Source organism: Lates calcarifer, linkage group LG12 (assembly GCF_001640805.2).
Source record: "Lates calcarifer isolate ASB-BC8 linkage group LG12, TLL_Latcal_v3, whole genome shotgun sequence".
Classification (NCBI taxonomy): Eukaryota; Metazoa; Chordata; class Actinopteri; family Centropomidae; genus Lates; species Lates calcarifer.
This window is the reverse complement of record NC_066844.1, coordinates 24988054-25009404: the sequence shown is the minus strand read 5'-3', so window position 1 is coordinate 25009404 and position 21351 is coordinate 24988054. Positions and strand designations below refer to the sequence as shown.

At 43.4% G+C, this 21351-nt stretch overlaps 1 protein-coding gene across 4 annotated transcripts in view; it reads right to left on the bottom strand.

The window, feature by feature from the left end:
* The window catches only part of sema3fa (sema domain, immunoglobulin domain (Ig), short basic domain, secreted, (semaphorin) 3Fa), a 49340-nt gene extending 28316 nt beyond the window's left edge, over positions 1 to 21024 (bottom strand). For 2 of the 4 annotated variants that reach the window (XM_051074479.1, XM_051074480.1), the window contains exons 1-2: positions 20186 to 20303; positions 18979 to 19133 (exon numbers count right to left, since the gene is read on the bottom strand). In XM_051074479.1, coding sequence (XP_050930436.1) covers positions 18979 to 19133; positions 20186 to 20295 — 265 coding nt within the window. In that variant the 5' untranslated portion in view covers positions 20296 to 20303. Of the gene's footprint in view, positions 1 to 18978; positions 19134 to 19298; positions 20006 to 20185; positions 20304 to 20649 lie in introns of those variants that run through there. The other 2 variants (XM_018686710.2, XM_051074481.1) reach the window with 2 other exon arrangements.
* Between the last annotated feature and the right edge of the window lie 327 nt (positions 21025 to 21351).

Below are 21351 nucleotides of genomic sequence, written 5' to 3'. Positions count from 1 at the left end.
GGGCCGAGCTCCTTTCTGCTGCTGCTGGAGGGGCAAAAAAACACTGAGGCTCACAAAAGGCACACAAGGCTCTCCGATGTGTATTCTAATCATGAGTTGGACAGAGGACAAGACATACTGATTGTGTGCCCAAATACACAAAAACACTGATTAAGATCTCAGCTGCTAGCTTTAGGTAAAGACCAGGGATGAAAACAGGGGAGAGAGAAGTTCTCAAAAGTCACGTTTACCTCAGAGCGGAGGAAGTAATGAGCAAGCACGTTTTGTCAGTCAATGTAACGTATATACAGACACTCTAATTCACAACTTAATAAGCACTAATGTAAGACACACAAGCAGGAAGAAGAAATTCAGTCCTGGACTTATCCTCTGGGTCGGGTTGGAGTCCAGTCTCAGTCTCTCCGGCTCTCAAGTACACAGAGAGGGCCAGTAAAGAGCCCACTTGACGGTCTGCAGGCCCACCAGGATTTCTCCTGGTAGTCCCAGTGGCCAATCCGACTATGCACACAAGGTGCTCTCTATTGGCTTATATGAGTTTTCCCTTGCTGCTTCTGATGCATCCACTATCAGATTTGAAGAGTCTTCTATCCAAGTTTCCAACAGATAGACAGGCAGGAGACAGACAGATATGCAACAGACAGGAGGGTAAATATAAAATATGTACGTTGAAGATGGAGTACAGGAAAACTGAATAAGTCGATACACCGCACTGCGTTCATGTGTGAAGGTTCAATCCTTCAAGAACTCCTTGTCCAGATAATGTTGAGCACCATCTGATACTGAGATGTGGCTGCAGTTAAGAGCTTAGCTCTCTTATATTAAAGAGGCCAAAACATTTTCCTCCTTTCAGTCATTTCAATCAACCATCCATTTGGATGATTTTAAATTTACAGCAGGCGATGGCCAAAGTCAGATAACCAAAATGATGCTTCTTCTATTTGACAATATAAAAGTGAATTATCGCTCGGTGAGGAGTGATGAGGAAACACATACATCAATATCATTTATCATTTTCCTGTCCTGCATCAACCTCCTCAGATTGTTTGAGCGTTTCCACCAGCCTTGCACACCATCCAGAACATCCCATGGATTTTTTAAAGATGTTGTCACAGCAGCTATAACAAAAAAATTAAAGCACCCCAATCTATCTTAGATCTTCCTCTCTATGCCTGGTTAATGCTATTTTGATTTATCACCCAGCTTCCTCTGACACCTCTCCTTTTCCTTGGCTTGTCTGATCCTGCCAGCTTCCACTAGCCCTTGTCTGCATACCAGTCTGTTGAGATAACACATGCCTTTTTTCTGTTGAATCCTTTCTTTAGCACCCAGCATGCCACAGGTGGAAGAAGGATGATGGGGGAAATCTGTGCATGATGTGAGCAGTGATGATGGATTTTGCTATGACTGTCACACTCATACTTCACCCATTAAAAGTACTTAACTCTATCGTGAAGAAAGAGTTAAGAGACATGTCTAATGAGACTGAACAGCGATGCTTCCATCCAAATGTTGTGCAAGTTTTAAGCAAATTTCTCAAAAGCTGACAAAATAAAATGCCTGTGGTTATGTGGTTCCATCAGCTAGTGTCGTGCGAAGTAACTCAAGAGGATGTGACATGATGACACATTCAGACAAGGACCAATAACTGTGACGCATCATGGCATTTCATAGCTGCTTTCCAGCTAAGTTGGCATTTATGTTAATTTAATGGATGACTTTGTCTCCTCTGTCCACACACACCATGTGGTGTTTTTGTCAGCTACCCTGGAGACAGAGACAGGATGACAAGCAACAAAAGTCACTGGCTGGAGCTGAGCAGGGAATGTTTTGTAGCATCCGTCCACAACTAACAGGCCACCTGGAGAGACGGGGCAATTTTTTTTTACCTTAGCCAGGACACAGCTTCTGGGGGCTTTTTGGTGGGTGGGTTTTGTGCATTTACACAAATTTTTAAAGCAGAACTTCAAAACACCCATTAAAACATTTGGGCCAAATGCATTTGCCAAGCTCAGCTGGAGTTTTTGGATTAAATGTGCTAATGGAAAATGTGGTATCCTTTGTTAAAGGCACTGCATTGCTCAGGACATGGCCTGTATGTGCCTTAGTACGTATCGGGCGTGAAACGAGATGGTCAATTAGAGGTTTAAGATGTGAATATAAACCTGACCTCAGTCCCAAATGACCACACAGGGCAGCTAGCCGAGCTCCGGGGTCATGAGCATCTGTGGAGTTATCACACTGCAGGCCACTAATGGGCGGGTGCCAGAAGCCCATCTGCCTCTGCACGGTCGGCATAATACTGCACGCCCTGCTGCTTCATACACCCACTTGACCCCACGTCGGTAGCCAGACAAAGACAGGGTCACCCCCGACCAGGTACGTGTCAGCACAAGATCCTGGGTCGAGACTCGTGCGCTAATGCCATATGACAGGCAGGGGACAACCAGATAATGCTCAACAATCAGGCGGCTGGTTGCTGAGCAGCGTGGCGTGGATTGGGTGCTGGAGTTAGGGCCCGCAGTGCCTGACAGCCTTTGTGCTCAGTTAACAGCGAGTGGAAGCTTTTCGACAAAGACCGAGACAGGCGTGCGTAAACACGAGACATCAAGACTCTTGAGATGGTAGACCTTTGATACAAGTTTGTTTTTTGGCTCTATGGATGTCAATGGATGTTTGTCAGTCAGTCTGTCACTTCAGTCCAGACTACCTTAACAACTATCAGATGAAATGTGGTACAGAGAATCATAGTCCCCAGATGAAGAACCCTATCAACACTAGTGATCCCCTGAATTTTCTTGCAGCAGTTAAATTTTCACTTATTCTCTAATATATCTCAACATCTACAAGATGGACCAGCACACATTTCTGTACATAACTTTGGTAATCCCCTGAATTTTCCTCTAAAGCCACCATGAGGTTCACATTTGTGGTCTTTTAGTGAAATAGCCCAACAGCTATTGATGAATTGTTTTGACTTTGGTGATCCCACAGCCTTCCTCCTACTGCCTTCATAAGGTAAAAATGTTCATTTATTTGGTTTATGGCCAAAAACCGGCAAAACTGACATCCCCATTAGTTGCCCCTGTACTAATTCGAAAATGTTGACTGTCATGGCTGTCAACCAAAGTCATATTTCTCAATAAATAATTTCTGGTTAAACTTGTCGGCTTACCGTCTTTGACACGTACAACAGACGTGTCCAATAAACATATAAATATTTGGTCCAGAGGCTGACACTACACATCATGGTTAATTGACACAACGTATAAGGTCATGATTTTTCAAAACACCCTCCCTCAAGAGACGTTCTCTGCAAACAGATCAAACATAACATTCCTGTAGTAATCCATTCCATTAGTGGCCGACTGTGCACTGGTGAACTAACAGATCAATACGGCATTGACCTCAGCAGATGATTCGGAGGGTAATTACACTTGGTGCACAAACTCTGCCTTTTCAGCCTCTTAAGCTCCGAAACGTAGGAAAAACAAATTAACCAGCAATATACTCAGACGATTCTTGAGTATATTCTCAAACAAAAACACACAGATATTCCCTGGCAAGTTATTACAGGTAACTCCTGAGCTGTTATTACTTGGGAGCGGAACAGCCCAGGAACAATATTATGTTTTCTTCTTATGGCCTGGGTGAGAGCTGACAATCGCACAAATGTGAGATGTTATTTGCTAGTATTTCATTTATTGGGTTTGGGTCCAACATCGGCTCTGCTTATATTAAGTATCCTTTATCATGGATCCTTCCCAGGACAGGCCAAAACAAAGCAGCAGCTTAATCTGTGGGTCTCTGAGTGTGTTTTTCTGTGTGTCCATGCTCCAGTGTACCCCTCTCTTTGGTGACTTTTGATGGGATAATGAGTTTTATGGTCAAGTGTGCAGGAATTGACGCGTCAGACAAACCGATACTATGTCTGCAGATGACGCCAGTTATAAATAGGTTGATTATCCCACTGCCTCTTTTTATTGCTATTTTCTTTTTGTTTGTTTTTTTTTTTGTTTTTTCGAGAAGGCATTTAATACAGATACAAACACATGCACACACAGACAGATTTGACCCAAACGTTCAATGAGACTCAGCAGGGAAGTTCGGTGAGAGCTGTGGGAAGATAAGAAACCAGGGAGACCAACTGGTGAGACTAAACTGACTGGCTGCTGTGAGTCACAGAGCATCCATGTTAACGTGTCCATTCGCTGTCTGTCTCGTCTGCTTGGCATAAATGGGAGGAGATGAGTGGGGAAAACAAAGTGGGGGGACGATGACCGTCAGTCAAGGGCATTCATCTTTTCTTAGTGGAAGAGTGGCTGTATGACGGATATGATGGTAGTGGGAGTGGAGGGAGTTGAAGCAGAGGGAGAATGGGATTGAAAGGGAGGAGGGTTGGCAGAAAGGAATGCAGACAGTGGGAATGCTAACATTGTTATGGAAATAGTGTAGTTTGGGAACATATTTAACCTATGGTGACTGAATTAAAACCAGAACATGAAATCACATCCTGATTGCTTTTGTAAGATGCCAAAATATATCATAAGCTCTGAATTATTTTTTTTTTTTTACTTTTGCAACTCTGTCATCACCACCTGTCTCGTTTCTATGTCAAAGAGTCTCTGTAAAGATGATAATTTGACAAGGTGATAGCTGAGCTTATCAGAGGTGTGAAGGAGGACGTACATCACCCGGGTGCAAACAGGTGGCGCGCTGAAGTGTAATCTCAGAGGGCATCAGTCAGCTTAGATCACCTTCATGCCATCGGCTTTGGAGTTTGTGTTTGTTCAAGTATCCTCCAAAAAAGGGAGCACTAACTTGACCAGGGGAATGTTGCATGTGAAGATCTTTCCCAACATAAATGGGCTGCTTTACTTAAAAATGAGGGGACTTCACAGAAAATAATTACAGGCTAAAAAAAAAGAGACAATTTACATTCCAATAGGTTAAATATCTGCTTTGAAAGCACAAAAAATGTCATTCAAGATGAAACATGCTGGCAGCCATTACATCTTTAATGGATAATGTGAATTGTCTGCTAAAGGCGGGCCCCACTTCTCTCATCTCAGCCTGCAATTAAAGTAAAGCTACCCAAGGTCAGCCTGAGTGACAGGCTGACAGACCTATAGATTACTGTCTGTCTGTGTAATCCACGGCCTTTTTTACTCCCCTCGCTGACTGACGCATTCACCCCTCCCATTTAAAACACCAGTGCCTGTTGATTTGCCGGCTTTCATGTTTGATGGACAGATGGGACATCCTACTCCGTGACCCTGTGGCCTTTTTTGCACCCGTGACCGTAAGGGTCAGTATGCAGAGTACGGCTGTTGAGGCGCAGCAGGGAGCAGATTCTGAATGGCCCTACTTGGTGATTAATTCATATCATTAAGGATAACTTTCCCAGACGACAATGTGAGGTTGAATGGTAAAGTTTTGCAGACAAAGGAGTCGCAAGTAGCAAAACTAAGTAACTGGTTCAGAGCCAGATGGATAAAGTCATAAAAACCAATACAAGATTACATGTCCGCCCTAAACAAACCACACCAAGACCTCTGGCTCACATAAACCCTTCATGTCAAAACAACAGAGCAATTACTGCCCACCAGGCATGAAATGGGCAAATAAGATTTCCCCCTGTTCAGATTACAGCCTTTATCAATTACATGCACCAAGTGGAATAAAACTCTATGCACTCACAAGTACAAACAGCAAATCTGAAAATGGCTGTGATTTCTCTGGCATGTTATTGTTGGCAGTTCTGCTCAGTGAGATTTTGTATGCACACAAGCAGAGATAGATAAGAAATGTTGAAATGTCTGTTCCAACAGTTAAACAGTCACGATGCAACACATTAAAAACCGCAGCGGTAGCATTTCATACCCCGCCTATTAATTTGTGCAGAGGGATCCAGCAGTTCATGGCTATTTGGCTTTGGGCTCACACCTGTACTGAGAGCAGCGCGTCTGCACGTCCAGGTGGGAGATGCTCGGACAGGTTTGACAAAAGAAAGTATTAGCTGGAAGTATGTGTTTTGATTGGAGAGTGAAAGACAGATATATGAGATATAAAGAAAAGAAGAAGAGGAATAAAACAGAGAGGAAGGCAAGAGTCTTATCAGTTGGGAGGAAGGTAACACGCGTGACGGAGGAAAATCTTGGTCACAGTTCCTCCATCCGTCCTCACGCGGGGTGTTGAAGGAGGCCAGTGATTGCACAGACACATGGAGGCTAAAAAACCCTCTTATCTTCCACTGTCATACCTCGTCATAAATCAGTGCTTAGCCATCCGCTCTGCACTGATAAGGCAACCAAACACAGACTGATCCACACCAGGAATGGAGAGAGAGAGACACTTTTCTCTTTTATGAGTGGCCTCTCTCGCTCTCTCTCACACTCCGTCTCCTTGTCTTCGTTATCTGTTTTTCATTCATCAGATCTGAACAGCAGACACGTTTTTTTTTTCCCAAGCTTGGGGCTTGTTTGTTTGCAGCTCTCCATATTTTCTCTTGTAGCTTTTCCAGCAGTCTGGTTATGATCATCTGATGAACTGGTGAATCACTGGCAACGTTCACACAAGAAAGAGTTGGGAGTGCTGAGAAACTATCTTTTGATCGTCTCACAATCATGCAAATACAAAAAAAAAAAAAAAAAAAAAAGTAGCGACAGGACTTTTATTTGAACTGAATCTGCCAAGAAGTGGATGTCACTGTCAGATGTCTCACATTATACCAACGATTTCTATCTCATCATACAAAGGAGTGGCCAAGTGAAGACATTTCTTTGGTAGAGGTTATCTCCACAGCTGCTTCCTTATCTTAACAGCTTACTTCATTTTGCAGATTGATGATGAAAATGGTTTCTGTGTTTATTGCGAATGTATGATATTTAGCATTAAGATAACCTTTACAAACCACCACTGCTTTTAGTCTTTTTAAAAGGAATGATCCAGTTTCTTTTCTTATGCGTCTGCCTCGCCTTGAGTTTGACACTGAACTCCACACTGAGTTGATTACTTGCTGTGCCTTATGTGTTATACAGCACTTTCAGTGATGGAGGGACTATAGTCTGCTACACTCTATCATTAACTACCCATTTAACTGCACACCTGATGTGCAGTGATGCTGGACACATGAACATGTGAGTAAACTACAACAGCATGAGTGCAATTTGTAAAAAGCTAATGCTAGGCTAATCAGTGCAACTGCAAAAACAAAGCAAAGCTTTCTGTGGCACAATCCAGTTAAATATCATAGCGTGCAGCGGAGTGCAGCAGCAAAAACAAACGTGAAGTTCCTGTTGTTTTTATGGTCTAATTTACCCACAATGTGTTGCAATGCTTTGCTACTAATTAATCATGCATAGCTGGTTTAATAGGACAGTGTAATCTGGCCACGGTAGTGAAAAGGTAAATTTCATGCTGTGCACTGATCCTCTATGTGAATGACATCAGTATAATCAAAAGCCATGGAGTAATGGATTCCAAGCTTTTTATACTCTCTAAATGCGATTACATGTGAACAAAGCATCGTTTGGGTTGGAGATCTTCCCAATGGCAAAAGACATTTTTTGTTTCCTTTGCCTGATTCTCAGCTGAGTCAACCACATTAAAACTAGATCTGTCAGCCATGGAAGAAAGTTCGTGCCTGTGTGTTTGTGCCAGGAGGTGCTGCTTCCTATAAGCTCTCCAAGGGGCTGTCTGTGGTCTTCCATCATTGTAGCGCAGCGAAGCACAAGGTCCAGAGGAGGCACATCAATTCATCTAACATGAAATCCTACAGAACATGAAAGCCCAGGATCATAGCCAAGCTTTGAGTGATGACTGTTTCACCATTTTGTGCCAAGAGGAGGCAAAGCGAGAGACGAGAATGATGAGAGACAGAGAGAGGGAGCGAGCAGAGGGAGGTAAAGGACAGACAGAGATGCTTTGAGCGTTAATGCCGTGCCAATGTTGTATGCCACTCCCCCTCCGCTTCCCCGGGGACATGAATGAAGTAAATGAATGATGGACCCAGCCCACACAAACGCCCCTCTTCTATTGAGACCAAGCAGTCCATTCACGGGGATGAGTGAGGCGTCGACACCAACAACAACAATAACAACAGCAACATAGGAGGCCCTTGCTCCTATTTCTCATGCATACATATGTATGCAGTCACACAGACACACACATATGGCACAGATACCATGGACAACACTGCCAACATACCATTAGGGACACCTAGAGAGGGTTCCTGAGAACAGGGCTGACTAACAAAGCTCAGAGGCAAAGGGGCGTGAACGGGGCAGGCATGGAGAAAATCTTGGCATCACGTCAATGCAACAGCCACAATGATCGGGGATGAGAGGCCATCTCCTCCCCTCCACAATCAGCACATTATCAGGAAGCCCATCAGTGCATGAGCGCAGAAAACAAGGCCTGGAAACCTCATGTTCCACCACATTCTGCCCTTCCTCCTCCACTCGGCTCCTCTCTGTTGTTCGTCCAGGACGGGATGGGTTCAGGGGGTTCTCGCCCACACAGGGGTGATCTCACTCAGAGAGCTGACCTTCAAACTCAGGCATTACTCGCCTAAAGCCACAGCAGCTAATGGAACATGGGGAATACAAATCCGATTGAAGCGAGATCAATCTGACAAGGAGGGCTTTGCTATTTACCAGTCATTTACATCTCAAACCTTGAAGGTGGGCTTTGTAATGATGTTAGCATCTGACTGAGGCTCAGTTTTCACCAATTACACATCCGGCAGAGAGAATGTATGTAGAGCGTATTAAAGCAGGAGATGGCTGCAGCTTAAGGATGAAATACAGCTCTGACAGGAGCAGGAGGAGAAGGAGGAATGTTCCTGCTTTTTTAATCCAATAGTGAGACACAACTGCTGCAACCTCCCACAGGATCATGGTCAGACTCAACCACAGGCCTCATTTCTACCATAATCACAGAGACAGCTACTTGGCCCTAATCCAATATATACACATACAGACAGAGGCTTCATAAAATAATAGTCTGAATCTTACACACCTGAAAAATTTCATGAGGTTGTGGGCGTTTGAGGTTGCCCAGCTTCTGCCTAAAAACAACTTTGACCTTTCACTTAAGGAGAGGAAGCACTTCCCATAAAGCTTTGCCAAACTGGCACAGTGGAAGACACTTTGATCATATAAACACTCAGCGAGAAGAAATATTTGTACAAGTTTGTACTTTGCCTTCACATCATTTTGTATCGTCGGTGAAGGGATGTATGGTTCAGAATGCACTTAGGGCTTCGGTCCAAACGTTCCCCTGTGCCAAATTACATACAGCACTCCTTCTAAGAAGACTGGTATGCAATATGTAAGTGTGAATAAAGTCAGCAGTTTTCATTCACTCTAACTTTGAACCTTGCGATGTGAGGTTATAGCCGGGGCACTGGCGCGGAGATGAACTGTGGAGGCAGTCCGAGCAGTCACCAGCTGAGGTAAACCATCTCAACCGACACTCATGCACCGCTAATGGGAAGCAGACACACAATTTGTCCGGTGTGTGCCTTGTGTGCACCCACACTCCTCTCCTCCTTCTCATTCTCAAATCCCACCATCTATCCACGCTCTGCCCAAGATAGCAAACCTGACACTGATGCCCCGCAGTCCATTAGCACTCTCAGAGCCCCGCCTGACTCTGCTCTATTGCTCCCTTCGCATTTTCCTCCACTCAGGCCTATCTTCCTGACAGTCCTCACTTCTGCTCTCGCACCCCTTATCTGCCTCTCTGTCTTTCTGTCTCCTTTGCCTTCCTCCTCTCCCCCAGGATGATGATGTCTGAGCTGGAACAAGAGGAGCCCCTCGAGTTCAACATGTCAGTCTCTGTCCATAGGAAGGACTACAACTCAGATAACATTACTGTGATGGGGCTGCACAAAATCTCCTTAGACACACAATATCAGCTACAGCTCCACAGATAACACAGGTCCAGTCTGTCCTCTCTAAAGCAGCATCGCTCTCCTTCGACAGACACCTGTTTTACCGACCAAGCTGGTGTCCTCCCTTAACCTCCAGCAGTAATGGTAATGGTCTTGTTCATTAACAGTTAATCCATTGTGACTGAAATCATTGTTTAGCCTGTTAAATGTCAAAAAAGTGACAAATATCCATCACACATTCTCAGACCAAAAAAAAGCTTGAGAGCTTGTTTTGTCAAAGCAACAGGTGATTTATTTGCAATGACATAAAACTGATGTAAACAGCAAATTGTTAAGATGGAAACTGTGTTTTAATTTGCTTGAATAAATACTATAATTGATTAGCAAAATTACTGTCAGATAAGTTACCACTGAGAAACAAACAGCTTTCTAGCCTTTGTCCGACTCTGTAGATAAAGTAAAAAGCTTCATCTTATTCACAAAGTAGCCTCTTGTTGATTTAATGTTGTATACCCAAACACATAACACACTTATCACATCACAGCAACCTCTGAAAACACTACAAACACAATTCTCATTATATTGGAGAAAGACATTCTCATTAAATTTATTAAATATATTATGGCTGTAACTAATAATTATTTTCATTATCAATCAACAGTTATTTCTTTGATTGCTGTTAATTGCTGTAAATAGTGACAAATGCAAACCCTGACATTTGAGAGGCTGTTATCAGCAAATGATTTGTCTTTTTTCTTGATAAATGGATCTAAAGATGAACAAATAACAAGAATTATTGCTTGTTGGCTTCTCAATCATGGGAGTTCTTCAAAGAGTGTGGAAAGTTGAATCAGAATTAGAGATATTTTTCATTGTTCTTCCAAAAGCTTCTGGCAGACAGAATTAAAACTGTTTCATTTTCTATTATTTGCTGAATCAATTCAAGGATTCATAGTTAAAGCACAATAATATTTCTCTTTGTTGCAAGACACTGCACTCAAGCTAAAACCAAAGCAGCTCCAAGTCTCTAGGAAAAGGTTGTTCTCAGGTTCTCACATGTGTTAAAGCAAACGCTGAATGTAAAGCCATAAACACAAACACACAAATATATATGCAGCTGCATATGACAGTATGTGTCCAAAGTAGTTTCCCACCCCAAGGGGTTCAAAATGGCCACCATATGAACGAGGTCAATGGCACTGCAGTAACAAGATCCCAACACTGACAGACAAATGATAATGAATGATAGGTGTCTGAGTAAACAAGTGGAGAGGTGCCCTTGACCTGCTGTCTCCTTAATTCAGTCCGGGCTGCAACAACATCCCCCCTCACCCCCCCTCCAGGACTCCCACACCTCAACCACATCTGGAGAGCACATCTACATGAAGAAACCAGTCCTTCTCCTCTTTTTTTTGGTCACTGAACTCTCCAGCCCTCTGCAACAACTTCACAGAATCACACCGCAACCTCATCAACGTCCCTCGTTTTAGCAAATTTATTTTCTCATTTGTCTTGACTAAAGCCTCGAAGCCTCAGTGCTGCTTTACCACAGGCTTTCCTATGAGCAGATGAGACAGCAGACATCAGGGGAAATAAGAACAATGCTGTGATTACATCCCACCTCTCCCTCTGTGGAGAGAATTATTTGAACCCGATTAGGTTTGTGAGGAGTGACAGGTAGATGCTGCTATGGCAACCGAACCAAAGCAGTGTCATATATAGCTTCTTAACAGAGGAATGTGAGCGTGCACACACACACACACACACACACACACACACACACACACACACACACACACACACACACACACAAACAACACAAACATAACCACATGGACTTGACATGAATATTAAAAGACTCTCTCCCACTCTTCTCTGTCACTTTGAATCTTAAGAAAACCACTTCCTGTAAAAGCCATTACCATCTCGCTCTCTAACTCTGTCTCTAACCACAACAACTGTCGTCCTCTTCAGCTCCCCCTCCACCCTCCTGCGCCTCCTCTGCAGGAGGTGAGGTTGATCACGGCCTGCATAATAATCTGCCTCTGATAATTATTAAAATCACACCTCAAGATTTATGGGCGCTGTAAAGAGCTCGACAGAAAACAATTACAATTACATTACTTAAACTGCACCAGTCAATCCGATCAACTTCCTAAAATATATTTAAAAAAACATGACATCAGTCTGATGTACCACTGTGGCTCATGCCTATTTATTTTTATCCCGTCTGCCACATTTCGATCATAAAAATTGGCTGCAGCCGAGACAACGAGACACAAACACAGGGATGTACAGTACACATGGAGGCGCTGTCTATCACTCACCTACACACACCCACATCCATCATAGTGTGGCTGTCTTTCACTCCCTGCTGAGTGTTGGCCCCCTTTACACAGCAGACAGAGGATTGGAAAGGCTACATATCGAGCCTGCCAGAGTGTCCCCTATATGCAGTAAACTATCATTTACATGCTGAAGATTCCGGACAAAAACTAACATATAATATTTTTGAAGACTGCACTCCTGGAAACCTATAAATCTGCAAAGTGGAATGAGCTATTCTGGGCATCTGGGGATCTTAAAGTAAAAGTGCTGCACTTTCTGATGCTGGATGAGTGACAGATGGAGCACTTCTGAGGCTTCTGTCGTCAATGCAAAAGATGCACAAGTTCATTAGACAATTTCTTGTTCTTTGATAAAAACTCTAAAGGTAAAATTCCCAGGGAGCGTTTTAGTTAGAAACACAAAGCTTATAATTTGGTTGTCTGCGAGGCTGACAGCGAGCAGAAGCTACTGATTATGTTTTGTCAAGTCCTGATGAAACATTTGGCAATTTAAATGAGTTTAGTTTGGGGTTTTGGATTCTGGGGAAGAGAAAAAAGTCTGAGGAGGTCAAAACTCCCACAATACTTGTAGCATAAATAACAACTTCATGGTGAGACCAGCATGTTTTGGTTTGTGGCCAGGTCAGGGTCATGAGTGTTAAATGTATTCATCAACTGTGGCACAGTGTTTTCTTCCAGTGACAAAGCTGCTTCTTCATCACAGCATCTGAGGTTGATGGGTAGCTGTAGTAGTGTTCACATTTCTCACGAATTCTCAAAAATAAAACTGAAATTACTTGAACTGACGGACATAACATAAACATTGTCCTGATAACTTCTTCTTGTTTCTAGTTGAGGCACATTGTGGGTATTATAATTAAAAGAAAATACATGAAAACACAGAGGAAGAGAGTTAACGCAGACTAAATTAAATAAAATGTGAATGCACAGTATTAGCACCAACAGCAAACCTCACATTGCCTGTTGGCAGCAGATCATTCTCTTCACCTTCTTCTCTTCATGACTCAAAAAGTTTCACCTCTCGCCCTGAACCAAACATTCAAATGCTGTCAACCTACAGTAGTCATTCATTTCTAAACCCAAAAATATACACGTTTCCACTGTGCACGTTCACTCGCACAAGAAGACACGCTTATTCTGACGAGTAGATCTGCTTCTCCCCTGTACAAATAATTAAATCTATGATTAAAATGCCTAATAGCTAAAAGACTGGAATAATAAATAGCAGAGTGATTATGGTTTCATTTGGATGTTGTGCAGTTTTATCGCCACGGGGCATTCCAGCATTAATAAGGGCTTAGGCATGGGCTCTGCAAGAAACATTCAAATTGGGGGGAAAAACTGTTTTCAATCTAGAGCCTTTTTCATTGGGAGCAATGATTTGTCCCCGTGACATCATTAAAGGGTGGGGAACCAGCAATTTATAAAGTGAGAATGACTGAAAAGGGCTACACAATGGAGACACGTTATTTCCTTTCTAGCCCGAGACACATCTTATCACTGCACTTAAAGCATGTTAGCTGAGCTGCTGTGTAAAATGTTTCTCTGCCGTCAGATGCATATGTTCCCCTGCTCCCTTCACCGTTCTGCCTTCCTCACAAGGAAAGTCTGGGCACTTCAGAGACCACCTCCCCCCGCCCACCTCCACCCCGCCTCTCCCCTTTCGCCTTTCGAGTGTGCTAAAACAGCGCGCCCCTGCTGTGGGCGGCATACTGGGTGCTCTCCTCCCTCAGCTCACGCTGCCAGCCTCTTATCAAACACGCAAATAGAGAGGGGTGTGAGCGTAGAGTAAAGGCAGGGGAGGAGGACGGCGAGGCAGAGGAGGAGAGGGAGATAAAAAGAGAAAGAAACAGACAGGAAGGACACTATATTTAGCACGGGAGCTGTCGCCTTCTGTTTTCCTCTCCTGAATAATCATAGTTTGACAGCATGCATCCTGCAGAGCAGAGGTTGCTGGGATGCTCTACCTCCCCCCCCTCCCCCTCCCCTCTCCTCCTCTCCTCCACCAGCAGCATCTCTGGAGAGAAAGTAGCAAAGTATTGTAATAATTGCTGCGGGCTTGCGTGCCACAGCCACCACACATTATTACGCTGTGGAAACATTTTTCAGTGCCCTGACATTCTCTAATGGAGATAATAGGGAAGAGAGGCAGCTTTGGATTACAGACTGCTACCAACAGGTACAATATGGCATGCATACCAAGACAGCAAACTGTACCCAAGTACTGTATGTACTGAATGAGCAGCAACGTGACCAAAAGACCTTTATAAAAGTGTTCTGTCCTCCGCTAGGACAGGGACAGTAAAACACTGTGATAAACAGCGAAAGGCTGTGACTAACTTGCTACCCTCTTGAACTGATGATGTTTATCTGCTGGGAAAGAAGTAAACAAGCACAGCTGGTAGGTAGTGAATTAGATAATGCTGTGGTGCACGATGGACTTTAGTCGGAGCCAAAAGCCTATTTGCTTTTGTGGAAAAAACAAGCAGACTGGTGCCTCTGCTGCTTTCTGCTCATCTCTAAAAAACAAACACATCGCGTATTATTTGTTTTAGACAAAATGCTGCTACTGCATGTCATTCATTTCTTGAAGCATTAACTACTTAAAATACTTCTCTTTCAAAGCCTCAAAGCCACCCAGATAACATAACTACTGCCTCTTTGTACTGTTGATGGAAATCTAATGCATTCTTAATACTCGTCCATTCTGGTTCAAAGAAATCATGGCTGGAGAAAATGTCATTTAACTGTGACTGATTCTGACAAAACAATGAAGAGAATGTGGGTGTAGCACTGTAACTGTGTTGTATTATTACTCTCTGTGCAGTGCATGTCTCATTATGTTTAACCCCTTTGATGATGCGTGTAACATTAAGTGATTCATGTAATATAATGCACCGCAATGTGTAATGTGGTCTGATGATACGGCTAATTAATGACATTATGAGCTGAACAGCGGGAGGGTTTCTGGGTTATGAGAACGACGTCAGACTGCACGCTTTTGGAATATCCCCAGCGATTAGCCAATAACAGTAGCTGGTTTCATGCAGCCTGTTCACCTTCGTTTGAGACAGATGGAGACAACTGAATGTGTATTTAGATGACTAGTGCTGGTACACTGACGTTTTTTTAACCTGAGAATCTCTGAATCTGTCAGGTTTGTCTGGACTTCAGTGTCCAGACTAAAAATCCATCCTGAGTAGCCAGGGGTCATCTGCTAGCAGACAGGTTAGCTGTGGATAAAGCCTTCAACAGCTCATTGATTGCTAAGACTTGATTGCAGCAATTCTTGACTGAGGCACTTAGCCCTGTCTCCAGCATCACAGTTATACACACACACACACACACACACACACACACACATATATATATATATATATATATATATATATATATATATATATAAAAGAAGTGAGCAGGCTGGGTGAAGTACAAGGATGATAAACTTTAGTATACTTCTTAGGGAGAAGGTGTAATATCTCATGGAAAGACAAGGATGGTTATGACTATGATACTTTTGTACCAGAGAAGTCAAAAGTACAGCATGGAATAGTGCAGGACCACCTACAAAGAGGCATGTCACACTGATATAACCTGAGGAAGACAAAGGGCTCTTCTCATGTCCTATATATACATAAGTCTGCCTATTGAACATAATCTGTAGAAGATGAGGTCTATTGTTGTAGAGTCAGAAATAGAACAAGCAGCAAAGTTCAAACTCAGTAGCAGCTCCTAATTATTCAAAGAATAAAGAGGTGGAGGACATCTTGCCACTTCTGATCTTAACTCTGAAAACAGTCGGGGAGAGATGAAGCCGATTGCGAAGGCTTTGTTCTGGCGTGACAATCATCGACCCATTACGCGGGACAAAAAGGCTGTCAGGGCTGAAGTAACCTTAAGATTTGTCCCTGAGAATTTGTCCAATTACAGGACAGCCTGCACGGCTTTGTCTTTTCTCTCCCCGGGCTTTCTTCCCAGGGCTAACCTTGTACCCAGGTGTTCCACCGAGAACTAAAGAGGCCAAAGAAAAACAAAGTTAAACACTTTCAAATGTGCCTGAGGATTAGCCTAACAAGCTATTACTTGTTAATATGGTGCCATTCTCCCACAGTTTGAGGGCAGTTAACCTCGGGTGTGACTGGCTTCTGTTTGAAGGGTCACAACCTCGCGGAGCCCTGCGCACTAAAATAGCACGTGATTATAGACCTTGTTTAAAAGTAAATATAGGAGTTCTCAGCAGCTGATCTAAGCCGGCCTTGTTCTGGCTTTATGAGAGAGAATACACCTACATAACAGCACAAATGTGACCTTTTGTTTTTGTAATAGCATCAGTACATCTAATGACTAAAAAAAGTTACAGCGCAGGTTTAATGCTGCTTTTTTTTTGGAGAACACTCAATGTTTAACTTGAGAGATGCATTGCTGCCTGACGTTTGGTAAGTGTGTGTGTGTGTGTGTGTGTGTGTGTGTGTGTGTGTGTCTTTTGAAGTCTGGGTTGATGATCTATCCCTATGAGCTTTGAATGGACATTCCTTTAGTCTTAGCCTCTGTTTGCTCTCTTGGTCCTTATCACAGTTAATAACTCAGCCTGCACTAACACACTCAGTAGCTACCTCAAAAGACTAAATTATCAGCTTAGGCTGCTTATTGTAGTTTAAGCTGTAAACCTTAGTTTTACAAAGTCCTGGTAGTCTTTTTTTAGAAGACAATGGTCCTGCAGACATGTAGCTTTAATGCTGGTTAAGAATTAAAACACTGGAATAATTTATTTGATTGGTGAATGAAGGAAAATGATGAAACAATTCATACTAATACAGTACCAAAGCACAGGATTCACAGTGATGTTACATGTGATCTCATTTGGTCCGGCTTTTAAGCATGAAAATCCTTCAGCTTTTTGTTATGTAGAGTTTCAGGCAAACTGGCACGTAACATAAATATCTCAGTACGAGAGAGACACAGCTGAAAACTAACAATTAATAGATGACAGTGTATGCAGAGAGAAATTTCAAGGCGAGTATATTTATACTATGTACTATATACTGTGTACCATAAAAGATATGATCATTTTTCTTTAAAAGAATGTGTGTGTATCTATATATATAACCCGGTGTCTGTTGCTTTGATAGAGGGCAAAGATTGGAAAAGCAAAGACAAAGTGTGGGTTCTCTGGTGTCTCAGATTTGGATTTCAGCCAAAAGCATCTAAATCTTTTCTACCAGCTTCAAAAAATGCAAACAATCAGTGGAAAGCGATACTGAGTAACCTTTACAGATAAATATGTGAGGCTGGGTCACAGAGAGAAGCAAACTCAACAACGAAACTGATCCTATTAGCTGCTGCAGTTGGCAGCCTACATGTGTAGCTTGTCTTTGTGTTTTGTTTTATCATCAAAATTGAAATGCTTATTAAAAATTAGCTGGATTATGTTATCAGGAGACACTTATTACAAGTGAACCAAATCTGTATGTCAGCACTAGACAGATATTATGAAACCTAAAGCCAATTATTTGGTTAAGTACACTGGCGCATAAAAAATTAATAAAAGCACATTACAGAGCGATTCCCAGCAGTACAGCACAAAACCAATACAATTAGGGAATGCACAGCTTAGGTGCATTTCTAGTCTCCAGCTATCTGAAGTTGCTCTGTGAGGCATAAAGTAACCTCCAAAACTAATTAAAAACAAAAAGGAACTCAATTAAAAAAAACAGAAAATAAATGACCTCTTTTCTGCCAAGTAAATGTGAAACCGGTCGAGTGTGAAATCCAACTCGATTAGAGACAGAGAGAAAAAGATGCGACTCGAGGAGGAAAGAGAGAGAGGAGACAAACAGGTAAGCAAAACTATCTGAGGAAAAGGCGAGACCGAGAGAGAGGACAAAGCTTCACTGACAAAGCCCTTCAATTAAAAAAAAAAAAAAAAGTCTGTTCTCAGCAGCTTAGCAAAAGTCCACGACGTGAACGAACACAAAGCAGATTAAAGCAAGTAAGTCATGTCTGCTGTTCCAGGACAGCGGACGTTATTAATATATGATATGAGTGCTCTGACTCCCTAAAAGTTCTTACTTAGGCAAACTTTTGACGCAGAGCTGAGGTCTGAAGTATGGCTCCCTCGCAAACAGTCTTGGCTCTGAACTTTGTCACAGGCTTATTAAAATCTTTTTCAGAGGCAGGTGCTATAAACCTCGAAATCTTTACATGGGCACGACGACCACGCTGGTGCTGGTACAACAAAAGCACTGAAGTCTGCACCACTAAAACCTATTTTAACAGGACCGTTCAACACACACACACGTAGGGTCTCATGTGGCACTGGCAAACATTCATAACATGCTGGATCTGCGCCCTGAGTGTGTGCCCAGCCAAGTGTTAAATCTGACTTGATTTCAGAAGGGAGCCGAGGTCACACAAAGGCCTGTTTGGGGAACTCATAGCAGCCAGGCGATTAAATGAAGACATATTCTCTGGCCCTGAATAATCAGGACAATCAGCAGCACATCTCATCCACACACAATCAAACTCTCTGTCGGGGACCGAGGGAACAAACGCCAGGCCTGCCAGGCCCTGAATTCAGACGCTGCCAATAGTTTACCCATTACAGTTATTGAACAAACCCAAGAAATCGAAGACTAATGACAGAGGTGTGTGTTACACCAGTAATCAGATCAACATGTGTGCAGAGAAAGACAGAAACACACTAACTGGGTCACAGCAGTATTTCAAGCGCCTTACCTTTGAAGGACAGGAAGATCCTCGGAGCGGAGAGGGGCTCGTTAGAGGGGGGCAGGCCCCCGGACGAGAAGGCCACAAGGGCCAGCAGCCAGCACAGTTTGTCCCACAACATTGTCCCTCTGTTTGTTAACAGGGGGAGAAGGAGAGTCCAGGAGCTGAGGGCACAGAGAAAGGGGACGACAATCAAACAATAAGCGAGCACATGAAAAACAAACGCAGCGACCAGCTCTCAGTCACCCAGAAAAACAGAACATCAAGCGAGGACTGAGAGACAAAGACAAATCTGTTTTTATGCAGCCTTCTGTATCTGTCGTTCATACCGGCTGGATGCTTGAAATCTTGACCAGATATTTTCACCAGGCTGTGAATCATAAAGTTAAACATAACTTAACTTAAACCAGAAAAACGGAGAGCTGTAGGAGCAGGGAAAGTAACTCTGTTGGTTCAGAAATTAGTTTTCATCATTGCTGCTGGATTTTCTGATGAATCTCTCATTATAATGTTCCTTTCCCTAATCATCCACAGCCAGTCTTGCTTCCCAGCTTTGCCTCTGTGAGCTATAAAGGAAACAGGGTGAATGAGTCTCCTTCCAGCTGGGAAGAGCCAGAAGGAGCCACCACCGCTGCCCACACCTCTCCCTCTGCAGACCTTTTACTTTTTTCAATACTGACACAAAAAACTGTTTTTGTGAACGCAAATAAACCGGTCAAGAGTCGAAGAATAATTACTATTTTACAGCAAGAGCTGGAGCACACGGAGTTGCTTGTTAAGCCTGGCGCGCACTGGGCACCGCTCACGGATTAAATCACAAGGCGCATCAACATGCTGTTATCCACCACAAAGAGAGCTGGGGATAATAATATCCTCATAAAGGGATCTGAGGACTCAACTCGCGGACAATGTGACGCGACTGAACAGAGAGGGAGAAAAAAAAAACTTGTAGAGAGGAATGACTGCGCCAAAACCGTTTGGAAACAATAAAACAACTTTAGCTGTAATCATCCACGCATGGCACTGGTCTGACTTGTAAACGTGGATCTGAGTCTGAGGTCAATTTGCCAGTCAGGGCTTAAGATCAAGTTCCACACTGAGCCCCGCGGGCAGAACTCCAAAGCAGACAGTTAACCAAAATAAAGCGTGACTGGTCTTTGAGTTATGGGGGACGTGAACATGACCCACGTGTCATTTATTTTTATGAGTACCTTACCTTGGTGATTTTAAATTGTAAGAAGTCGCACCGAGGACCGGTGATGCGCATTTTGAGCGGCACCACACGCAGCAAATAAAACTTTCAGTCCCTCGAGAACTCACCGACATGCAAGTGCACGCGCGCGCACACACACACACACACACACACACACACTCTTCGCTCGTGCAGTATTTTAAATTTATTTGGGAGAATAACTCATTTGAGCCTCCCACGCGGTGGAGAAGACAAACCAAGAACACAAACACAGGCGAGCGGAAGTGTGAAGCTTAAAATAAAGCATTCAGAAAAAAATCATTTTATTTCACTTTTAGAATATATTTAACACACTATCTTGCACGTGCAGGGGTGATTCATTTTTGCTCGACTCCACCAAACGTTGCTTCCTGTTGATTTATCTGTCTCAACAGAAAGAATTGATTTGACTTTTTCATGCATCAGAACAGCACTTGCTTTGTGCCTACCTTCGAGTTGCGCCTCAGTGAATGCTGCGATAAAGCTGGTCAACATTTAAAACCATCCACCCCAGATCCTTTGAGCTCCTCTGTCCGCACGCAGGAGTATCAGTGTATCCGCCGCAGATCCTGCACGATTATCCCAGAGCCAAACAAAGCTTGAATCTAAATTAACTTGACGCACAGCCGCTTTGTAACTTGAAGTGATCTCTAAATCGCATCAACAGATTCTGTATTTTCCCCCCGTGGAAGGCAGGTTTTCTGTGGAAAACAAAGAGTTCCTGCTCCTGGAGATGAGTGGCGGCGGAGAGGGAAGCTCAGCCGTGCGCAGCGGCGCTCCAAGTGTGTGTGACACGGGGGGGAAACGGCTTCTGCAGGTGGATAGACTGAGGACAGTGGACACACCCATGGGGGAGGGAACCTACCTTAGCATCCCTGCGCTCCGGGCCCGCCCCAAAAATCTAGCACAAGCCAAGTCTGCTCTGCATCCTCTCACACTCCAGAGGGGGCGTAGAGGCAAAAACTCACTTAAAAACGGTGGAGAACAAACTGTTCAAGTCCTGTTGATGACAGCGACATGAGATGGGGAGACAAATAACCTCATGGCTGATTAAATCTCATTTAAATTACTTTGCATCAGATATTTGTGCATGCACCCTCAGTGGATCCCCTTTAATCATCATCTCACATGTCCCACATCCTCAGACTTGG